At 38.5% G+C, this 25,493-nt stretch overlaps 1 protein-coding gene across 6 annotated transcripts in view; it reads right to left on the bottom strand.

The window, feature by feature from the left end:
* SCFD2 (sec1 family domain containing 2) overlaps nucleotides 1-25,493 on the bottom strand; it is a 510,081-nt gene that overhangs the window by 425,459 nt on the left and 59,129 nt on the right. For all 6 annotated transcript variants that reach the window (XM_045392615.2, XM_065545208.1, XM_005555295.4 and 3 more), the window contains exon 3: nucleotides 19,569-19,696. In XM_045392615.2, the coding sequence (XP_045248550.2) occupies nucleotides 19,569-19,696 (128 nt within the window). The remainder of the gene's footprint in view (nucleotides 1-19,568; nucleotides 19,697-25,493) is intronic.

The raw sequence follows: 25,493 nt of genomic DNA, 5'->3' as shown, positions 1-25,493 counted from the left end.
GGAATTGAACTCAACTCTGCACCAAGTGGACCTAATAGGCATCTACAGAACTTTCCACCCCAAATCAACAGAATATACATTCTTCTCAGCACCACATTGCACTTATTCCAAAATTGACCACATAATTGGAAGTAAAGCACTCCTCAGCAAATGGACAAGAACAGAAAGTATAACAAACTGTCTCTCAGACCACAGTGCAATCAAACTAGAACTCAGGACTAAGAAACTCAATCAAAACTGCTCAACTACATGGAAACTGAACAACCTGCTCCTGAATGACTACTGGGTACATAACGAAATAAAGGCAGAAATAAGGATGTGCTTTGAAACCAATGAGAATAAAGATACAACATACCAGAATCTCTGGGACACATTTAAAGTAGTGTGTAGAGGGAAATTTATGGCACTAAAGGCCCACAAGAGAAAGCAGGAAAGATCTAAAACTGACACCTTAGCATCACAATTAAGAGAACTAGAGAAGCAAGAGCAAACACTTTCAAAAGCTAGCAGAAGGTAAGAAATAACTAAGATTAGAGCAGAACTGAAGGAGATAGAGACACAAAAAACCCCTTTAAAAAATCAATGAATCCAGGAGATGGTTTTTTGAAAAAATCAACAAAATTGATAGACTGCTAGCAAGACCAGTAAAGAAGAAAAGAGAGAAGAATCAAATAGACACAATAAAAAATGATAAAGAGGATCCACCGACCCCATAGAAATACAAACTACCATCAGAGAATACTATAAACACCTCTACACAAATAAACTAGAAAACCTAGAAGAAATGGGTGAATTCCTGGACACATACACTCTCCGAAGACTAAACAAGGAAGAAGTTGAATACCTGAACACACCAATAACAGGCTCTGAAATTGAGGCAATAATTAATAGTCTACCAACCAAAAAAAGTCCAGGACCGGATGGATTCACACCTGAATTCTACCAGAGATACAAGGAGGAGCTGGTACCACAACATCATCCTGATACAAAAGCCTGGCAGAGACACAACAAAAAAATAGAATTTTAGACAATATCCCTGATGAACATCGATGCAAAAATCCTCAATAAAATACTGGCAAACCAAATCTAGCTGCACATTAAAAAGCTCATCCACCATGATCAAGTGGGCTACATCCCTGGGATGCAAGGCTGGTTCAACATTCACAAATCAATAAATGTAATCCAGCATATAAACAGAATCAAAGACAAAAACCACATGATTATCTCAATAGATGCAGAAAAAAAGGCCTTTGACAAAATTCAACAGCCCTTCATGCTAAAAACGCTCAATAAATTCGGCATTGATGGAACATATCTCAAAATAATAAGAGCTATTTAACACAGACCCACAGCCAATATCATACTGAATGGCCAAAAACTGGAAGCATTCTCTTTGAAAACTGGCGCAAGACAGGGATGCCCTCTCTCACCACTCCTATTCAACAGTGTTGGAAGTTCTGGCCACGGCAATCAGGCAAGAGAAAGAAATAAAGAGTATTCAATTAAGAAGTCAAATTGTCCCTGTTTGCAGAAGACATGATTGTATATTTAGAAAATCCCATCATCTCAGCCCAAAATTTCCTCAAGCTGATAAGCAACTTCAGCAAAGTCTCAGGATACAAAATCAATGTGCAAAAATCACAAGCATTCTCATAAACCAGTAACAAACAGAGAGCCAAATCATGAATGAACTCCCATTCAAAATTGCTTCCAAGAGAATAAAATACCTAGGAATCCAACTTACAAGGGATGGGAAGGACCTGCTCAAGGAGAACTACAAACCACTACTCAATGAAATAAAAGAGGACACAAACAAATGGAAGAATATTCCATGCTCATGGATAGGAAGAATCAATATCGTGCAAATGGCCATACTGCCCAAGGTAATTTATAGATTCAATGCCATCCCCATTAAGTTTCCAATGACTTTCCTCACAGAATTGGAAAAAAACTACTTTAAAATTCATATGGAACCAAAAAAGAGCCCGCATTGCCAAGACAATCCTAAGCAAAAAGAACAAAGCTGGAGGCATCACGTTACCTGACTTCAAACTATACCACAAGGCTACAGTAACCAAAACAGCATGGTACTGGTACCCAAACAGATATACAGACCAATGGAACAGAACAGAGGCCTCAGAAGTAACACCACACATCTACAACCATCTGATCATTGACACACCTGAAAAAAACAAAAAATGGGGAAAGGATTCCCTGTTTAATAAATGGTGCTGGGAAAACTGGCTAGCCATAAGTAGAAAGTTGAAACTGGATCCTTTCCTTACTCCTTATACGAAAATTAATTCAACATGGATTAGAGACTTAAATGTTAGACCTAAAACCATAAAAACCCTAGAAGAAAACCTAGGTAGTACCATTCAGGACATAGGCATGGGCAAGGACTTCATGTCTAAAACACCAAAAGCAATGGCAACAAAAGCCAGAAATGACAAATGGGATCTAATTAAACTAAAGAGTTTCTGCACAGCAAAAGAAAATACCATCAGAGTGAACAGGCAACCTACAGAATGGGAGAACATTTTTGCAATCTACTCCTGACAAAGGACTGATATCCAGAACCTACAAAGAACTCAAACAAATTTACAAGAAAAAAACAAACAACCCCATCAAAAAGTGGGCAAAGGATATGAACAGACACTTTTCAAAAGAAGACATTTATGCAGCCAACAGACACATGAAAAAATGCTCATCATCACTGGCCATCAGAGAAATGCAAATCAAAACCACAATGAGATACCATCTCACACCAGTTAGAATGGCAATCATTAAAAAGTCAGGAAACAACAGGTGCCGGAGGGGATGTGGAGAAATAGGAACACTTTTACACTGTTGGTGGGATTGTAAACTAGTTCAACCATTGTGGAAGACAGTGTGGCGATTCCTCAAGGATCTAGAACTAGAAATACCATTTGACCTAGCCATCCCATTACTGGGGATATACTCAAAGGATTATAAATCATGCTGCTATAAAGACACATGCACATGTATGTTTATTGCGGCACTATTCGCAATAGCAAAGACTTGGAATCAACCCAAATGTCCATCAGTGACAGACTGGATTAAGAAAATGTGGCACATATACACCATGGAATACTATGCAGCCATCAAAAAGGATGAGTTTGTGTCCTTTGTACGGACATGGATGTAGCTGGAAACCATCATTCTCAGCAAAATATCGCAAGAACAGAAAACCAAACACCGAATGTTCTCACTCATAGGTGGGAAATGAACAATGAGATCACCTGGACACAGGAAGGGGAACATCACACACCGGGGCCTGTTGTGGGGTGGGGGGAGATATACCTAATGTAAATGACGAGTTAATGGGTGCATCACACCAACATGGCACATGTATACATATGTAAGAAATCTGCACGTTGTGCACATGTACCCTGGAAGATAAAGTATAATTTTTAAAAAAAGAAAATAAAAGAGAATTTTGAATAAAAAAAAGAAATTCTGGATTGAAAATTCTTTTCTTTAAGTATGTTAAATATTGGCCCCTACTCTCTTCTAGCTTGTAGGGATTCTGCTGAGAGATCCACCGTTAGTCTGATGGGCCTCCCTTTGTGGGTAACCTTCTCTCTGGCTGCCCTTAACAATTTTTCCTTCATTTCAACCTTGGTGAATCTGATGATTTTGTGTCTTGGGATTTCTATTCTCAAGGAGTATCTTTGTGGTGTTCTCTGTATTTCCTGAATTTGAATGTTGGCCTGTCTTGCTAGATTGGGAAAATTCTCCTGGATAATATCCTGAAGAGTGTTTTCCAACTTGGTTCCATTCTCCCCGTCACTTTCAGGTACACCAATCAAATGTAGTTTTGGTATTTTCACATAGTCCTGTATTCCTTGGAGGCTTTGTTTATTTCTTTTCATTCTCTTCTCTCTAATCTTGTCTTCACTGTTTATTTCATTAAGTTGATCTTCAATCTCTGATATCCTTTCTTCTGCTTGATCGATTCAGCTATTGATACTTGTGCATGTTTCATGAAGTTCCTATGCTGTGTTTTTCAGCTCCATGAGGTCGTTTATGTTCTTCTCTAAACTGGTTATTCTAGTTAGCTATTCGTCTAACCTTTTTTCAAGATTCTTAGCTTTCTTGCATTGGGTTAGAACACGCTCCTTTAGTTCGGAGGAGTTTGTTATTACCCACCTTTTGAAGCCTACTTCTGTCAATCTGTCAAACTCACTGTCCATCCAGTTTTGTTCCCTTGCTAACAAGGATTTGTGATCCTTTGGGGGAGAAGAGATGTTCTCGTTTTTGGAATCTTCAGGCTTTTTGCTCTGGTTTCTCTCCATCTTCATGGATTTATCTACCGTTGGTCTTTGAAGGTGGTGACCTTCAGCTGGGGTCTTTGAGCGGACGTCCTTTTTGTTGATGTTGATACTATTCCCTTCTGTTTGTTAGTTTTCCTTCTAACAGTCAGGAACCATGTCTGATTCCCTGCTTTTCACTCCCTCAGCAGGCTGAATTAATTGCTGCAGGTCTGCTTAAAGTCCATCCATCTTGTGGCAAATGGCAGGATTTCCTTTTTAAAGGCTGAATAATATTTCATTACATATTAATCCATTTTATATATATATATATGTATTTTTTGAATTTTTTTATTTTTTCAAAAAATCGTTGCCAAGGCCACTGGCAGAGAGTCTTTTCCCTATGTTCTCTTCCAAGAGTGTTATGGTTTCACATCTTACATTAGGGTCTTTTATCCATTTTGAGTTTATTTTTGTGTATGGTGTAAGATAAGGGTCCAATTTCATTCCTTGTATGTGGATATCCAATTTTCCCAGCAGCATTTATTGAGACTATTCTTTCCCATTGTGTCATCTTGATGCCCTTATCAAATATTTTATGTATAGGATCTAATATATAATAAGCACACATACTATCTTTTAAATACAAAATACCAGTTGTTTCGTATGAAGTCAGACATTAGACATGTGCAAAGATGTAAAATAATGCCACTCTTTTAACTACCTTATTTTGTTTTAGAAAATATAGTTTAGGGGGCGGAGCAAGATGGACGAATAGGAACAGCTCCAGTCTCCAAATGCCAGCGCGAGTGACACAGAAGACCGGTGATTTCTGCATTTTCAACTGAGGTACTGGGTTCATCTCACTAGGGAATGCCTGACAATCGGTGCTGGTCAGCTGCTGCAGCCCGACCAGCGAGAGCTGAAGCAGGGCAAGGCATCGCCTCACCTGGGAAGTGCAAGGGGAAAGGGAATCCCTTTTCCTAGCCAGGGGAACTGAGACACACAACACCTGGAAAATAGGGTAACTCCCACCCCAATACTGCGCTTTAAGCAAACAGGCACACCAGGAGATCATATCCCACACCTGGCCGGGAGGGTCCCACACCCACGGAGCCTCCCTCATTGCTAGCACAGCAGTCTGTGATCTACCAGCAAGGCAGCAGCGAGGCTGGGGGAGGGGCGCCCGCCATTGCTGAGGCTTAAGTAGGTAAACAAAGCCGCTGGGAAGCTTGAACTGGGTGGAGCTCACAGCAGCTCAAGGAAACCTGCCTGTCTCTGTAGACTCCACCTCTGGGGACAGGGCACAGTAAACAACCACAAAAGCAGCAGAAACCTCTGCAGACGCAAACGACTCTGTCTGACAGCTTTGAAGAGAGCAGTGGATCTCCCAACACGGAGGTTGAGATCTGAGAAGGGACAGACTGCCTGCTCAAGTGGGTCCCTGACCCCTGAGTAGCCTAACTGGGAGACATCCCCCACTAGGGGCAGTCTGACACCCCACACCTCACAGGGTGGAGTACACCCCTGAGAGGAAGCCTCCAAAGCAAGAATCAGACAGGTATACTCGCTGTTCAGCAATATTCTACTTCTGCAGCCTCTGGTGCTGACACCCAGACAAACAGGGTCTGGAGTGGACCTCAAGCAATCTCCAACACACCTGCAGCTGAGGGTCCTGACTGTTAGAAGGAAAACTATCAAACAGGAAGGACGCCTACACCAAAACCCCATCAGTACATCACCATCATCATCAAAGACCAGAGGCAGATAAAACCACAAAGATGGGGAAAAAGCAGAGCAGAAAAGCTGGAAATTCAAAAAATAAGACCGCATCTCCCCCGGCAAAGGAGCACAGCTCATCGCCAGCAACGGATCAAAGCTTGACGGAGAATGACTTTGACGAGATGAGAGAAGAAGGCTTCAGTCCATCAAACTTCTCAGAGCTAAAGGAGGAATTACGTACCCAGCGCAAATAAACTAAAAATCTTGAAAAAAAAGTGGAAGAATTGATGGCTAGAGTAATTAATGCAGAGAAGGTCATAAATGAAATGAAAGAGATGAAAACCATGACATGAGAAATAAGTGACAAATGCACAAGCTTCAGTAACCGACTCAATCAACTGGAAGAAAGAGTATCAGCGACTGAGGATCAAATGAACGAAATGAAGCGAGAAGAGAAACCTAAAGAAAAAAAAAGAAAAAGAAATGAACAAAGGCTGCAAGAAGTATGGGATTATGTAAAAAGACCAAATCTACGTCTGATTGGGGTGCCTGAAAGTGAGGGGGAAAATGGAACCAAGTTGGAAAATACTTTTCAAGATATCATCCAGGAGAACTTCCCCAACCTAGTAGGGCAGGCCAACATTCAAATCCAGGAAATACAGAGAACGCCACAAGGATACACCTCGAGAAGAGCAACTCCAAGACACATAATTGCCAGATTCACCAAAGTTGAAATGAAGAAAAAATCTTAAGGGCAGCCAGAGAGAAAGGTCGGGTTACCCACAAAGGGAAGCCCATCAGACTGACAGCAGATCTCTCGGCAGAAACTCTACAAGCCAGAAGAGAGTGGGGGCCGATATTCAACATTCTTAAAGAAAAGAATTTTCAACCCAGAATTTCATATCCAGCCAAACTAAGTTTCATAAGTGAAGGGGAAATAAAATCCTTTACAGATAAGCAAATGCTTAGAGATCTTGTCACAACTAGGCCTGCCTTACAAGAGAGCCTGAAGGAAGCACTCCACATGGAAAGGAACAACCGGTACCAGCCATTGCAAAACCATGCCAAAATGTAAAGACCATTTAGGCTAGGAAGAAACTGCATCAACTAACGAGCAAAATAACCAGTTAATATCATAATGGCAGGATCAAGTTCACACATAACAATATTAACCTTAAATGTAAATGGACTAAATGCTCCAATTAAAAGACACAGACTGGCAAACTGGATAAAGAGTCAAGACCCATCAGTCTGCTGTATTCAGGAGACCCATCTCACATGCAGAGACATACATAGGCTCAAAATAAAGGGATGGAGGAAGACCTACCAAGCAAATGGAGAACAAAAGAAAGCAGGGGTTGCAATACTAGTCTCTGATAAAACAGACTTTAAACCCTCAAAGATCAAAAGAGACAAAGAAGGCCATTACATAATGGTAAAGGGATCAATTCAACAGGAAGAGCTAACTATCCTAAATATACATGCCCCCAATACAGGAGCACCCAGATTCATAAAGCAAGTCCTTAGAGACTTACAAAGAGACTTAGACTCCCATACAATAATAATGGGAGACTTCAACACTCCACTGTCAACATTAGACAGATCAACGAGACAGAAAGTTAACAAGGATATTCAGTAATTGAACTCATCTCTGCAGCAAGCAGACCTAATAGACATCTATAGAACTCTCCACCCCAAATCAACAGAATATACATTCTTCTCAGCACCACATCGCACTTATTCCAAAATTGACCACATAATTGGAAGTAAAGCACTCCTCAGCAAATGGACAAGAACAGAAAGTATAACAAACTGTCTCTCAGACCACAGTGCAATCAAACTAGAACTCAGGACTAAGAAACTCAATCAAAACCACTCAACTACATGGAAACTGAACAAACTGCTCCTGAATGACTACTGGGTACATAACAAAATGAAGGCAGAAATAAACATGTTATTTGAAACCAATGAGAACAAAGATACAACATACCACAATCTCTGGGACACATTTAAAGCAGTGTGTAGAGGGATATTTATAGCACTAAATGCCCACAAGAGAAAGCTGGAAAGATCTAAAATTGACACTCTAACATCACAATTAAAAGAACTAGAGAAGCAAGAGCAAACGCATTCAAAAGCTAGCAGAAGGCAAGAAATAACAAAGATCAGAGCAGAACTGAAGGAGATAGAGACACAAAAAACCCTCCAAAAAATCAATGAATTCAGGAGTTGGTTTTTTGAAAAGATCAACAAAATTGACAGACCGCTAGCAAGACTAATAAAGAAGAAAAGAGAGAAGAATCAAATAGACGCATTAAAAAATGATAAAGGGGATATCACCACCCACCCCACAGAAATACAAACTACCATCAGAGAATACTATAAACACCGCTACGCAAATAAACTAGAAAATCTAGAAGAAATGGATAATTTCCTGGACACTTACACTCCTCCAAGACTAAACCAGGAAGAAGTTGAATCCCTGAATAGACCAATAGCAGGCTCTGAAATTGAGGCAATAATTAATAGCCTACCAACGAAAAAAAGTCCAGGACCAGATGGATTCACAGCTGAATTCTACCAGAGGTACAAGGAGGAGCTAGTACCATTCCTTCTGAAACTATTCCAATCAATAGAAAAAGAGGGAATCCTCCCTAACTCATTTTATGAGGCCAAAGCCTGGCAGAGACACAACAAAAAAAGAGAATTTTAGACCAATATCCCTGATGAACATCGATGCAAAAATCCTCAGTAAAATACTGGCAAACCGGATTCAGCAGCACATCAAAAAGCTTATCCACTGTGATCAAATGGGCTTCATCCCTGGGATGCAAGGCTGGTTCAACATTCGCAAATCAGTAAACCTAATCCAGCATATAAACAGAACCAAAGACAAGAACCACATGATTATCTCAATAGATCCACAAAAGACTTTTGACAAAATTCAACAGCCCTTCATGCTAAAAACGCTCAATAAATTCGGTATTGATGGAACGTACCTCAAAATCATAAGAGCTATTTATGACAAACCCACAGCCAATATCATACTGAATGGGCAAAAACTGGAAAAATGCCCTTTGAAAACTGGCACGAGACAGGGATGTCCTCTCTCACCACTCCTATTCAACATAGTGTTGGAAGTTCTGGCTAGGGCAATCAGGCAAGAGAAAGAAATCAAGGGTATTCAGTTAAGAAAAGAAGAAGTCAAATTGTCCCTGTTTGCAGATGACATGATTGTATATTTAGAAAACCCCATTGTCTCAGCCCAAAATCTCCTTAAGCTGATAAGCAACTTCAGCAAAGTCTCAAGATACAAAATTAATGTGCAAAAATCACAAGCATTCTTATACACCAGTAACAGACAAACAGAGAGCCAAATCATGAATGAACTTCCATTCACAATTGCTTCAAAGAGAATAAAATACCTAGGAATCCTACTTACAAGGGATGTAAAGGACCTCTTCAAGGAGAACAGCAAACCACTGCTCAGTGAAATCAAAGAGGACACAAACAAATGGAAGAACATACCATGCTCATGGATAGGAAGAATCAATATTGTGAAAATGGCCATACTGCCCAAGGTAATTTATAGATTCAATGCCATCCCCATCAAGCTACCAATGACTTTCTGCACAGAATTGGAAAAAACTGCTTTAAAGTTCATATGGAACCAAAAAAGAGCCCGCATCTCCAAGACAATCCTAAGTCAAAAGAACAAAGCTGGAGGCATCACGCTACCTGACTTCAAACTATACTACAAGGCTACAGTAACCAAAACAGCATGGTACTGGTACCAAAACAGAGATATAGACCAATGGAACAGAACGGAGTCCTCAGAAATAATACTACACATCTACAGCCATCTGATCTTTGACAAACCTGAGAGAAACAAGAAATGGGGAAAGGATTCCCTATTGAATAAATGGTGCTGGGAAAATTGGCTAGCCGTAAGTAGAAAGCTGAAACTGGATCCTTTCCTTACTCCTTATACGAAAATTAATTCAACATGGATTAGAGACTTAAATGTTAGACCTAATACCATAAAAACCCTAGAGGAAAACCTAGGTAGTACCATTCAGGACATAGGCATGGGCAAAGACTTCATGTCTAAAACACCAAAAGCAACGGCAGCAAAAGCCAAAATTGACAAATGGGATCTCATTAAACTAAAGAGCTTCTGCACAGCAAAAGAAACTACCATCAGAGTGAACAGGCAACCTACAGAATGGGAGAACATTTTTGCAATCTACTCATCTGACAAAGGGCTAATATCCAGAACCTACAAAGAACTCAAACAAATTTACAAGAAAAAAACAAACAACCCCATCAAAAAGTGGGCAAAGGATATGAACAGACACTTCTCAAAAGAAGACATTCATACAGCCAACAGACACATGAAAAAATGCTCATCATCACTGGCCATCAGAGAAATGCAAATCAAAACCACAATGAGATACCATCTCACACCAGTTAGAATGGCGATCATTAAAAAGTCAGGAGACAACAGGTGCTGGAGAGGATGTGGAGAAATAGGAACACTTTTACACTGTTGGTGGGATTGTAAACTAGTTCAACCATTATGGAAAACAGTATGGCGATTCCTCAAGGATCTAGAACTAGATGTACCATATGACCTAGCCATCCCATTACTGGGTATATACCCAAAGGATTATAAATCATGCTGCTATAAAGACACATGCACACGTATGTTTATTGCAGCACTATTCACAATAGCAAAGACTTGGAATCAACCCAAATGTCCATCAGTGACAGACTGGATTAAGAAAATGTGGCACATATACACCATGGAATACTATGCAGCCATAAAAAAGATGAGTTTGTGTCCTTTGTAGGGACATGGATGCAGCTGGAAACCATCATTCTTAGCAAACTATCACAAGAACAGAAAACCAAGTACCGCATGTTCTCACTCATAGGTGGGAACTGAACAATGAGATCACTTGGACTCAGGAAGGGGAACATCACACACCGGGGCCTATCATGGGTAGGGGGGAGGGGGGAGGGATTGCATTGGGAGTTATACCTGATGTAAATGACGAGTTGATGGGTGCTGACGAGTTGATGGGTGCAGCACAGCAACATGGCACAAGTATACATATGTAACAAACCTGCACGTTATGCACATGTACCCTAGAACTTAAAGTATAATAATAATAATAAATAAATAAATAAATAAAAAGAAAATACAGTTTAGTTATTTTTTGTAAAAATGTTACCTTTGTTAACATATAATGGGTTTATTATTATCTCAATATGAATTAATAAATATTTTCAAATACCCCTTGCTTTCTTTTCTAATGTCTTGTTTTCTATCTATCCATCTATCCGTTCATCTATCTCACATGTATCAATGGATGTAATCCATATAAACAAAAATTATTGAGGAACTCCTTGGGTTTTTAAGACTGTAAACGGGTTCTAAGACCAAGAAGTTTGAGAACTGATGTTCTAAATCAGTGTTACTTTCGGATTCCACAGGAGAGTGATAGAAAAGCAATTCATTAAAGAAATATGTAACAAATACCAACTGACACTATTAATTCAAGAATTTATTTATTAATTCCATAAACATTTCTTGGGTATACAGTAAGTTCAAGTTCCTGTGTTAGGTGCAAAGAATACTAAGAAGCATAGGTAAGAGTTCTCAGCCCCAACTACTCTGAGTCTGGTGGTAATTGCTGTGATATAATTATAGTACAAACAAAGAGATGAGAGCTATGATAGAGAAAATGTTGGGAGAGAACTGGAAAGCCCAGGATACTGAATGATAAGAAATGGGCTTTTATGTATTTATTTATTTTGGAGTGGAGAGTAGAGTAGAATAAGGCTCTAACATTGGTGGCAGTCATTAAGTAGCATCTATGTGCAAGGCACAACAGGAGATACAAAGATATCTACATCCTTCTAGGAAACTAGAAATAACAGAAGGCATAAAACAATTATCAGAAAGAGGGAGAGATCAGAAGAGCAGAGTGATATGAAGACAAAGGGAAAAGAACCCAAGAAAGAAGACGTAATCAGATGCTAGAGAGACATCAAAAGGAACAATAAGTATCAGAAAGGAAATTTGTAAATAGAAATAATAATTATTAATTATTAATTCAATGAAAACTATTTCTGCCTCTTTCTATTGAAAATAGAAATACTCATTGTCTCTCTGTTACTCACCCAAACTCATCAGGCAATCTATTCATTCAAACTGCAAGCACTAAGCCACCCACCATGTACCAAGCCAATGGCCAATGAAGGACATGACATGTACACTGTCTAGCACGGTTTTTGATCCACACAAACTTAACTATATCACATCATTGTAAATGCTAAAAAGGCATCCAGAAAAAGAGCTGTGTGTCCTTAGAAGCCAGAGCAATTAATTCAGCGTGCTGAGGGAGTGAAAAGCAGGGAATCAGACGTGGTTCCACAGAGAAAGTGACATCTGTATTTAGTCATGAAGAATCAGATGGGTTTTGACAGGAAAGATGTGCATTTTTGTGTGCGAATGAGTGTATTGGAAGGTGATAGGTTATATTAGTCAAGGTCTTGGCGGGAAAAAGATGGCACGCCAACTGCATCTGGGCAGGGAGAAGCCAGGCAAACAATATCCTAACTATACTTTCCTCTGACCCTCTAAATCTCCTGCCTATGCCTTTCATAGGCCAAACTCAAATGAGAGGCACAGTCCATGAAGGTCAGTCTCCAGAGGCACAGATATAGAGGGGTGGAGAGTGATCTGGAAGAACAACCAAATGACAGTATTTCAGACAGACAACAAACACCTGGATCTGCAAAAGTTCATGTAGGAAAATAAGTAATAGAGAGGGAAAGCAATGAGAATAGGTGAGTGACGCATGAGGCTAGAAGGCAGAACCATCTTTATAAATAGCATGCTTAGACATTTGGATACTATCCTGAGGCAATGGGGACCCACCAAAGGGTTTTAAACAGGGGCATGGCATAATCATATCTGAGCTTGTAGCTCTGTAGATGCTACCTCCCCCAATCCCTAGTTGTTTGATTCCTGTCTCTAAAAAGAGGCCTGATAATAGAAGTCAGACAGATCCAGCTTTGTATTCTGGCTTACTTGCTATGTAACCCATCAGTCAGGACCCAGTCAGAAGACATTAAACACACCAGCGACATGAACAGAGAAAACTTAACATACAGAAGCGTTAACTGGGTAATTGAAAGGATAAAAAGAGAACTCCAAGGTACCAGGGAGGTAGCAACTACACGAAGGTAGCTACCACCACCAGTGTGGAGGAAACAGAAGCAGGAGATTGAAATTATTAAAACTTACAAACATAGGGACTGAAATGCAAACCTCTGACAATGGAGCACTACTTGGCTGGGGTGGTACCTCTGAGGAGAGGGTGCCCTGAAGCTAGTTCTTCGTTAGAAGAACTGTACACTGGATTCAGCTGCTACCACAGGAAAAACTTGCCACTGCTGTGGTGAAGGAATATATTGTTGGCAAGACACTCACAAGCAGAAAGAAAGTCCACAGAAAGCAGAAAGGAAGAAAGCTGCTTCTTCCCCTCTAGGCTTGCAATTTCCCTCTAGTTCCACTTATTAGCATAGCCTGACAGGTATCCAGCTGGGCAAGCTGAAGTGTATTCTGAAAGTCCCAGCCCCAGCATCATGAAGTGGGAGTTTAGATCTGAGAGGCGGAATTTAACAATTGGCACAGTAATCCTGGAAAAGAAACCTCAGCTTTGTGGTCTCAGTTTTCCTTCTCTGTGAAATGGGAGTTTTAAAAAATTACCAAATTTATACTATTGGGAGCATTAAATGAAACAAACTATGCAAATCTTCTGTTATAGTACCTGAAACAAAGTAGCTATTCAATAAAAGTTAATTCCATTCCCCATTCTCCAAATTGTGATATCAACTAACATATGAAAACAAAGATGTGTGTGAGTAAATAATCAGTATACATCTCTTATGAGGCAGTCAGATGTTCTCATCTTTTATAAGTGACCATATATCACATGGTATGTTAGTCTTACTAGGTTTTAACTTATCCTTTTTGCAAAGCTGGGCAATCTCCCCATCTGCCCACCCATTTCTCACTCTTTCTCCCTGGCCTCTCTCTCTCTCTCTCTCTCTCTCTCTCTCTCTCTCTCTCTCTCTCTCACACACACACACACACACACACAACAAAGAGATTTACATGCACACATGCTCCTCTTAATTTCAGAGAAAATTTTTCCCGTGAAGGCAAAAAATATAAATGTGATCAAAACACAGCTGTTATTCAGCCAGAACTGGATGAACTCAAGTATCAAAAACAGGAAGTAGAACACTTCAATGCTGTTTTTAAAAAACACATATCAAATAAAATTTTAAAGTATTTTGATGTATTGCTGTTTTTCAAAGTCAATACTGCTAAATGTTGAAATTCAGAAATGAAAGTGTGTGGAATTGGTGGAAAACAAAAATCACAAATCTTTTCTGGGGCTTTATTAAGAGAAGCAAAGGCCAGGCACGGTGGCTCACGCCTATAATCCCAGCACTTTGGAAGGCCGAGGCGGGCGGATCATAAGTTTGAGAACAGCCTGGCCAACATAGTGAAACCCCATCTAAATAAAAACACAGGCCGGGCGCGGTGGCTCAAGCCTGTAATCCCAGCACTTTGGGAGGCTGAGACGGGCGGATCACGAGGTCAGAAGATCGAGACCATCCTGGCTAACAAGGTGAAACCCCGTCTCTACTAAAAAAATACAAAAAAATAGCCGGGCGCGGTGGCGGGCGCCTGTAGTTCCAGCTACTCGGGAGGCTGAGGCAGGAGAATGGCGTAAACCCGGGAGGCGGAGCTTGCAGTGAGCTGAGATCCGGCCACTGCACTCCAGCCTGGGCCCCAGAGCGAGACTCTGTCTCAAAAAAAATAAAAAATAAAAAAAAATAAAAATAAAAATAAAAACACAAAAGTTAGGTGGGCATTGTGGAGTGGGCCCGTAATCCCAGCTACTCGGAAGGCTGAGGCAGGAGAATCGCTTGAGCCCAGGAGGCGGAGGTTGCAGTGAGCTGAGATCATGCCACTGCACTCCAGTCTGGGCGACAGAGCAAGACTTCATCTCAAAAAAAAAAAAAAAAAAAAAGAGAGAAGCACAGTGAAGTGTTCAAAATAGGGGAAAAACAAGACAACATCTTTGTTCAGTTCTGGAATTCACATTTTAGGAGGGATGTTAACAAACTAGAGCTCTGCCAGTGACTTAAAACTAGAAGTAAAAGGTGGGAAAGGCTTGTCTTTTCCCAAATGGTTAAAAGAACTCATCATATTTAATTTGGAAAAGAGACAACGGTGGTGAGTTTATAGGACTGACACTAAGATGTCCCAGAACTAGGAGAGCAATTAAGAAGTATCACACTGTAATGGATCAGATTATCATCTATAAACGTAACTCTAAAGATTTTTTCCATAAAAGTGTGACCACAGAGGATTAGGAATCCCAAATACAGTCAAGGGGATGTTGGCGGTGCAGGGAGGAGTCAAGGAGGAATGAACAGAGTCAGGAAAGAGGGAATGCAATGGAATTATAACGAAGCCGAACATGGAAAAGCTATTTAGAATTCTGCTTAAAAAAAGACAGGTTTATCAGAAGGGAGATATTTAGCATAAAGCCTAGAAAAAGATGAGTGAAGTGGAAAGAATGAATGAGTACATTTCCGAGAAAGAAAGGGGAAATCATCTAACTTGATCTGTTTGCTTTGCTTTCACTCTCACCAAACAACCTTCTTATAATTTAGTTTCCCATGTAGATTTTCCCATAGACAGAGACTGTAACTATAGCGTACTCATTCCAGTTTGCTTGATAGTCGTAACTTCACTCTACTCAGAGCTTTTATTCTCCTTTAAAATTCCAGAAAATAGCTATTTCCCCCATTTTATGGACAGAGGAATTGAAGTTTGGCTAGTAAGTGGCAGAACTGTGATTCACCCTCAGATATAATTGACTTTGTACTGTATCACAATCAGAAGAGGCTAAAGTCACAGAAAACACAGAGAGACATATAAGAAAGCGGCAAAGTCTAGTAGTGAATACTGCAAAGAAGTCGAGAAGGATGGTGACTGGTAAAAATGTACTTATATTCATTGGTCTGGGAGACTTTCCAGTAAAAAAGTGTCATGAGCCAGACTACACTACATTAGTAAGAAAATAATAAAGAAACAGAGGCATCAAGTATAGAACACTCTTTCAAGAACTCTAGCTACAAAGAAAAGACAGTATCATAAAGATACCTGTTTCACTTCAGCTCTAATATAATAGAATACTTCTGCCACCCATTAAACACTGGGGAATATGTCCACTTTGTAGAGAACTATAGGACAAATACATGAAGTTCCTCAACCACAATCATATTCCAGTGAAAGATTCTCCGTAAAATGTACCAGAGTTTGAGATGGACATCATCTACTCATTTCTTCTGTGAGTAGCCATTTTAGACTTAAACAAATGGATTTCTTATGGTCTGTTTGTTTTGTTACTTTCAGAGTACATTTTTCATTATGGAAGCCAGTGGGAAAAATACAATTCCATTTCAATGTTTTAAAAGTCACTTTTCTGGAACATATCTATTTAGTTAACTGACAATTTAATAACAAGCTCTCAGAAAGATGACATGTTTATATGTGCAATGATAAAATGAATTTTTTTCTGTCTTTTAGCAATTAAACATTTTTCCTTTAAGTGGATGATGTTTATTTCTCTTGGTGCTCATAGTGTTTTAACATGAATTTACCTTGTACTGAGAAATTTTATATTTAAGATCTGAGGTTTCAATCATGGGATCCCTCCCCATAAATTTAAATACAAGAGAATCCTGAGTCTATAATTAAAATCTGTTTAACATCTCAAAAATACTAGAAGCCTTTATCACAGAAAAATTTATACTTCAGTAGAAACTACAGCAAAGATGGGAGAATTGTGCGTAGTTTAAAATATATTTTATAGTTTTAAACACTATATGATAAGCTATATGATAGGCAGTTTTCAAAAGTCAATGTTTTGTTATGTTTACAAGTTCTAGTTTTTTCCTTACTGTTCATAGTTATGAATCTATTTACATATGAAAATGAGACACAAGAAATTCTGGCTAGGGATATGAAGCAAAAATGGGCAACCATACTGTGCTATCTGTTACTAAAGAGCAGTTAGCACATGGATAGAGTATGCTTTGAATCAATCTTTTTGGTCCTTCTTACAACAGAAGTTTGCTAACAATCCTCTGCTTTTTCCCTTCTTTCTTCCTCCCACTCCCACCCCAACCCCTATCTAGAGTTGTGGGATGAAGCAAACAATTCTATCTTCAAAAAAAATCTTTTTTTTTGGTTGACAGAAAACTCAAACATTTAAATGTGAATTCCTTATGGGATTACCTGGCCTTTTTAAAAATTTCTGGCTCTGATTATTTTTCAAAGATACAGCCCTTTAGAAAAGTAGTTTATTGCTCTTTCAAGAGTCCTGAATTGAGCAATAAAAATTGATTTATGCTCTGTAATAGTATCATAATGTTGTATCTCTGAAACACATATAAATTAACCTTAACATCAAGACCCTTTGTGCATTCCTACTTTCCTTGATTCACAATTTTTTTTTTTTTTCCTTTGTTGCCAGGCTGGAGTGCAGTGGTGCAATCTCAGCTTACTGCAACCTCTGCCTTCCAGGTTCAAGTGATTCTCCTGCCTCAGCCTCCTGAGTAGCTGGGACTAAGCGCCACCATTCCCAGCTAATTTTTGTATTTTTAGTAGAGACAGGGTTTCATCATGTTGGCCAGGATCGTCTCAATCTCTTGACCTGGTGATCCGCCCGCCTTGGCATCCCAAAGTGCTGGGATTACAGGCGTGAGCCACCGCGTCCAGTCAATTCACAATATTAATTAGTTCTTGTTTCAACATACTTAAGAATAAGACACTCAATAAGGTAAATATACTTGTTACTAATGTGTACCTAGGGCTATGGAAAGGAAAGGAGAGGGGGGATGGGAGATGGAGGGAGAGAAGGAAGGAAAAAAGGAGGAAGAAAAGAAAGAGAATTAATAGTCAAATGCCAGGATGTCTCAGTGCAGCAACTTTGAGACCCACTCTAAGGGTGAGGGGCCAGGCTAGGGCATGTCTGTCTGCTAAATTGTTTTTAGTATAATAGTTCATTTATTAATTCAAAACTATTAAAAGAGCTCTCACCCTTCAAAACCACTTCTGGCATTGGGTATATGAATTAGAATAATTTTATAAATAAAGTGCAATTATGTGGCATCAAAATTCTTGGACTTGAATTCCAGTCCTACCACTTATCAGATATATAGCCTTGGGCAACTTATTTTTCTCTGTTTCAGTTTCCTTATCTGAAAAATGAGATACTAATAGTATATGCCTCATAGAATTACTCTAAGAATGAAATAAGATAACACATGTAAAGAGTCCAAAGACCTAGCATACTATAAGTTCTCAATAATGGTTAGTTATTTCACTTTTCTTATCATCATTATATTCCTCGAAGCCCTCAAATATAGTCACCTAATGCACTTTTTTTTCATGTTATAACCCTGTAACATTTTTCTTCCTAGATTCATCCATATTCTGCTACTTCCAAATTTTGTTCTGTTTCAACTTAGTTTGATTTTTGCCCTCATGTGTAATCAAGAACTTGGGCTATGAATCTCAGCAAAGAAAAATGTTCCCATCCAGTAAAATGTACTAATATTTACTGAATACCTAAGAACAGATTATAAGAGAGAAACCTTATTTTTAAAAGAGAAAAATAAAATTTTACAAGCTTCCAGAAACAAATTCTACCTATTAACCAGATTCAATATCCGTATTTAAATATTTCTGTATCAATAAAATTATTTAATATTTCTTAAAACAAAAAAAATGAAAAGCCAAATTTTTTTCTAAAATCAACACATTAGTTCTGTGGTTCTCTGACTTTTTGATCAAAAGAAAAAAGGCCACTTAAAACTTAAATTCCATTGCAGTCATATTCATCTAATACCAAAGACAAAGGTGGATGTGAAAAAAAATGAGAAATAGAAAAGTTAGGTATGTAATCCCTGGTGAAGAAGAAATAACACTGATGTGACTTGACAATTAGCACTCCAAGGGTGAGGGACTAGGCCAGACCATGTCTGTCTGCTCAATTGTCTTCTCAGTACCATTTCATTCACTAATTCAAAAGTAATAAGAGAACTTTTACCCACCATAAGTGGGGGAATAGGGGAAGAATGGGGAAAAAAGGGAGTAGGGGTAGAATAGAATTAAGGAGAGGTAGCCCAGACCAATTTTGATAGTTCTAGAATAGATGAATAAGAAACTAAAATAATCAGTCTTTGTAAGCAAAAACTCTCCTGGAGTTCCCAAAGCTGAATCTAAGAAAAGTGGTCACTGCTGAGCCCAAGGGCAGTGTGCACATATTCCCTCCCTATTCTTTCAACAGTATACAAAAGTCGTTACTACTTTAACCTAGATTCCGTGTTGTCTAGGTTGGCCCACAATTCAGAGCAGGTTTAAATAAGCTTCCCCAGAGACTGCCTGTGTCCTAGGTTTAGGCTTACCCATACTCATCTTGATTGGCAGGTTTTCTCTGCTTGCCGCTTCCACTAGATGTCTCCGAACCTCCATCACTGCCTCTTTGTGCTTAGTGTTGAGTAAAGCTTCCCACAGGGCTTTGGCTGTGGTGTCACTGCAGGAAAACCACAAAAAGAGCTTCAGATTAAATTTCTACTGGATACTGGAAAGGATTGAGAGCAAAATACTTTTTAAAATAGATTTTTGAGCATTAATGTAGTCTTTCCTACTGATAGACTCTAAGTATTAGGATTAAAGCATGCCTAATTCACATAATTGGCAGAAAATATTGAGAAATTAAGGAAACAATAAAATCAAGTGAATAAAGGGAAGAAAAGCTGTACTGTGTGATGAGAAGTGTGGGAAAACTATGGATAAATTTTTTTTAAAGATTTTGCACTTAAATCTTTCGGAATGCAACTCAACGTCACTAGAGTAACATAAATGTTATATAAGCCAAAATTAAATGCATGTCTCAAAATGATTTATCAGTGATTATAAGCACTATATCAATTCGAGATTAAATACCTGTGTGAGAAACAAAGCAATCAGCAATAGCAGTTCATTCAAAAATTACTCAATAGACTTCCTAATTAGTAGACTTCCTACTAAATGAAAATCAGGAATTATACTAAGTAACCATGGACTGAAGTATCCCACTTTGGGCCTTAGGTTGGAAGGATGGTACTTACTAAAACCTTTACAATTAACCGTTGATAACAGCACGAAGCACTGCATTATATGCAAGGCCTCATCTGGGCTCACTTCCCCAATAGCCCTCTGTCTCACCCAACATGCTATGTCCAAATTATAAATGAGGGCAGTGTTCCTTCCGGAAGATCTCTGCCATGTAGCCAAGTATACACATTTGTAGTAATGTTTTAAAAACTCAATACAAAGAAACAAGGATGACTTCTGTCCCTTTATAAAGACTTTTTCCTCCAATCAAAGCCCCAGTTACTCTCCTACTATTCACTTAGTAATAGTTAAAAACTAAATACATTTTAATTTAGTTTTAAAGTTATATCTATTAAGATTTTAATTTAGTTTTAAAGCCATACCTAATAAGACATATCTTCCAAGTTTGAATTTGATCTTGAATAATAGAATAATATATTTTTACACTGAGTTTAATGCCTGACACATTATAATCTTTCATTGAATAGTTTTTATTATCATCTATTTTTCCATAACGAACTAATATTACTGCTCAACATACTCCACTTGTTTTAATCTGATCGAATCTGTCATCATTATAACTCTGCATCTAATATTCTTAAGTTTAATTTAAGTAAGCAGGTAAACTACATGCCAGGCCCTATATTTGGTTGGGATATAGATTTTTAAAAAGCTTTGAATGGCATAGTTTAGAAGACAAGGCAGATACAAAAGCAAAGAAATTACTTTAAAAGTGTGGTAATAAAATCCATGGTCAATGCTTGCATAGGTTTTTAGGCAAGTGTATTCCTAGCTGGGAGGATAGGGACTGAAGGAATGATTTCTACTGGAAATGATGAGCAAGTACAAAGATATATAAGCTCTAAAACCAGCCTGGGAAGAAGTCAAAACTCAATCTGGGAAGGAAAATGGCAAAAAAAAAAAAAAAAAAAAAAAGGCTTCAAGAAAGATATAAAATCTTGGTTACAAAATAAGAGAAAGAAGGACATTTCAGAATGCAAAAAATCCTAGGAACATGACCCTGAGGAGCACCGTTCTGTTGCATGCCAAGGTGCATGGGGAGGGGGCAGTGGGAGGAGGGCATAAAAGAAGGTGCAGCCACACTCTGGGGGTTCTGCATTCCTTGCCAAGTCATGTCAACTTTGATATGTAGGTGACAGGAAGCCAAGGAGCATGTGATTGATTTCACACTTTGAGAAGAACAGCATAGCTCAGCAGTTATGAATATAGTCTTTATCATAATTCAAAAGCAGGTCTGTTTGCTATGAGGCTTTCAGAAAGTTACTTAATTTCTCTAAAGCTCTGCAGGCAACTGAAGAACCATGGAAGAATTCTGAGCATGGGAGCTACAATCCCAGTTTCCCAAACTTAGGCTTCATAATTGTTCTCTGCTTTTAGTCTCAAAAACACCCCTCCACAAACCACAGGGATTTCTCACATAGCCTCAATGCAACCCAGAACTTTCAGAGTAGAATGTCACTACCCTCCTCTTTTCCATGAGAATATGTATCTGGCTAATATGTCTCTAAGATCACAGTAGGTTAGGTAACGTTGTGGTTACCCTATCAGATTGGTGTAGTGGTTTATGGACTCTGGAGTCAGATAAATCTGGGTTCAAACTCCAACCATGCTTCTCCTCACCCACTCCAAATACATGGCCTCCTAGACCATTCTTCCCCTGTATTCCAAGCACAGGAGCACTCTTCCTACAAATCTCTCTCTCCCTCCAGGTATCTGCTAAAATGTCACCTTATCAGAGAGGTCTCCCCTTACTGCCCTGCATAAAAAAGTGACAACGCCTATCACAGTACCTTATGCTAGCACTCTCTTGTCTACTTACTGGGCTTTACTGTTCTACATAATTCTAATTACCAGCTGACTTATTATGTTTCCATGTTTATTTGTTTGTTGTCTGTCTCTCTCATAAAAGGTGGGGTCCTTCTATGAAGGCAGGGACTTTGTTTTACTCATTTTTAATTCTTCACTACCTAGAACAGTACAGATCTCTGGTGGGTATACTCAGTAAATATTGAATAAATGATACTTGTTAATTGTGTAACTGTGCACATAATTAATGCTCTCTTTTTCTTATCTGTGGAGTTGGAAGTTATAATAGTGAATTCACAGGGTTGTTGTAGGATTAAATAATATAATTCATTTAAAGCACTTTCCTGATTCACAATAAATGTAAGTTGTGTGGTGGTGGTTGTAGTTGTTACTAGTATTACTGTAGTTATAAGTGGTATTGTCTTATATCCATGGTCTTTAATTCACTATGTTCAAGAGTTTGTGATATATCGGATGAATTCACTTACTTAATTACACTGAGTATGCTTATTCATACAATTTTGATTAGTACAGATGTACTAAAGTCACTCGAAGCTTGTACCATCTGGCTCTTGTCTATTAAAACATTTTAGAAAAAATACACAGTTTCCATGATCTCTAACAGTGATGCATACTCAGGTCATGTTTTCTTGAAAATTGTTTTGCCAATAAACAATTCTGGGCTGGGCATGGTAGTTCACACCTGTAATTCCAGCACTTTGAGAGGCCAAGGCAGGCAGATCACAAAGTCAGGAGTTCAAAACCAGCCTGACCAACATGGAAAAACCTCACCCCTAATAAAATTCAAAAATTAACTGGGCGTGGTGGTGTTTGCCTGTAATCCCAGCTACTCAGGAGGTTGAGGCAGTAGAATCGTTTGAACCCGGGAGGTGGAGGTTGCAGTGAGCCGAGATCACGCCACTGCACTCCAGCTCGGGCAACAGAACAGACTCTGTCTCAAAAAAAAAAAAAAAAAATCTGAAAGTCTAGAAATATGTGAGAGTTCCTAATGCCTACTTCCTGTCCTAAACAGTTTTCTAAACACATAATACTAACTTCACATTACACATGGTCATTTTAAGTCTATCAAGGGAACATTTACAAGTTAAATAAGGTTCTCTGAATAATTGGCACTGAAGAAGGTCAAAGTCATACTTACTGGTATCTCTTTTATCTCCTGCACCCACTTCTTCACCAAGTCATTCTATTACTGCAATGTGGTAATTCACACATGTACACCTATATCAGCATCTGAGTTGAGCATGGGAGTTAAGTCACTGCCTTTCTCTAATATGCTCATTGATCCAATAAGCGACATTTCATATAACTGAATTTTCACATGAAATCAATTCCTGATATTAAATTTTATGTCAAGAAAAGTTAATTGAAATCCACACTGTAATTGCAATAGCGGATTGTATGTAATTCTTTATCATCTCCAACTGTGTAAAACTTTCTGTTTTCCTACTGGGGAAATAAGCAAAAAAGAGAGGACTATATACAACGGCCAATGTGGTAGATTAGTAGTAGGCAAGACTGCAGAGTGGCAGGGGCATAGGTTCTGGACCAAACAACACAAGGTGCCATTTTGCCACTTACTAGCTCTATGTCCCTAAGAGGACTTCTTCTCTCTGTACATGTTTTCTCCTCTCTTAAAGGGGGACGGTAATAGTACATATTCAGTAAGCTGTTATATGAATCAAATGGGCTAATACATCTAAAGCACCTAGAACAAATCCTGGCACATAAGTACTACAGCAGTAGTAGCAGCAGTAGCAGCAGTAATAAAGAAAAATCAAAGGGCAGAATTTTCTTGTAAGATATAGAAGGAAGCCTTTTGTAGAACTGCAGTAGTCTTCCCCCCGACTTGTGTACATATATGTACAATCACTGTCAGCAGCTTCATTTTCTAATATGAAAAGGTCAACAATAATGTAGAATTCATACACACTGAAAACTCCAACTCAAGCAATCTCCTGTAGATGACAAGTTGATATAAAGAATTTTTATTTTTCAGGAATAAAATTAAGAAGTTTACTATAGCTTACTTCAAAACTGACAGCTATAGGAAGTGTTTTTCTTACAAAGATTTTTAAGCAATGATTTTTGTTTCAGCTTATCTCTTCAATTTAATTATTGTAAAATTCTGTAGGACCTTTTAAAGCTACAATTATTACTTTTACAAGGAGTTCAGATTCTCTATTCTATTTCCAGACTGGCTTATTAAATGGTTGTACAACTCTTGGGTCAGAAGAAAACATTAGAGGTAATATTAATCAACTTTATATCCTCAGCAGGACTCTACCTAACCCAATACAGACAGATGAAACATCTATTTTTAGTTTTTAAAAGCACCTAAAGAAAAATTTATAATATTCCTGAGAAAAACATTACAGCTTCAAACAAATCAAAACTGTGATTAGACTCTATTTATACCTAAACCCTTTGTGTTCTACTATAAATCTCATTCATCTAGCTTAATCTTTTGTCTTAAGTTCAGGAACAGCTGGTCAACATCTTTTTAATAATCAGGCCCACCCTAAAATAGTTGGGTTTTTTTTCCTGATGGCCAAATTAAGGAAAATTTTTGAAAGATAAATAAAATATAATGTTAAATATAGTTTCAAATACCATCACTCCATTCTATTTCAAAAGCAATTCAGAATTTACAAAACTTCTTATATCTCATTTGATCCTCACCTCCTGAGCTAAACTATTATCTGAGGCTTCTTAAATCCAATTTAAAGAGCCTCAGAGAGGCAACTGACTGATTTAAGTACCCTCAATCTGTAAATGGCAAAATCACAACTGAGGCAAATGGCTTCTAAACCCGGTAATCTTAATACTATACCATGCCATGCTTATATTATGCAAATCATCAAAGAGAATCAATTATGCAGAATGTCAATTGTTTTTCACTTTTCATGTTGGTTTTCTTTTCGAACCCATAATATCGTTTAAGTTCACACGTGGGTCCCATAAAGGACAGGATGGAATGGAGTGAAGAGTAAAGTAGATCCACATTAATTCCTAAAGCAGGTAAAGCTCTAAGAATTCTGCACACTTTTGTTGTAAGCAATATCATACTATTCCCTTTGTGGGTCACCATCAGCCATTGACAGTCACTTGGCTACACAGCGCTAATTTTCCACTTTTATTCAGCCTTTTTCCTTAAATGTTATATATCATTCATATAACTCAAAAGGCAAAAAACTAGTCTAAATTGCCTTACAGGTATTATTTCCAATCTAGCTCTAACTCTATGTACAACATGTCCTTGGGAAAGAAAGAAGGGGAAAGCCTCTACTTTTTTTTTTTTCTTCTTTTTTTGAGACGGAGTCTCGCTCTGTCACCCAGGCTTAAGTGCAGTGGCATGATCTCACCTCACTGCAGCCTCCACCTTCTGG

This window comes from Macaca fascicularis, chromosome 5 (assembly GCF_037993035.2).
Source record: "Macaca fascicularis isolate 582-1 chromosome 5, T2T-MFA8v1.1".
Classification (NCBI taxonomy): domain Eukaryota; kingdom Metazoa; phylum Chordata; class Mammalia; order Primates; family Cercopithecidae; genus Macaca; species Macaca fascicularis.
This window is presented reverse-complemented; position numbering and strand designations above follow the sequence as displayed.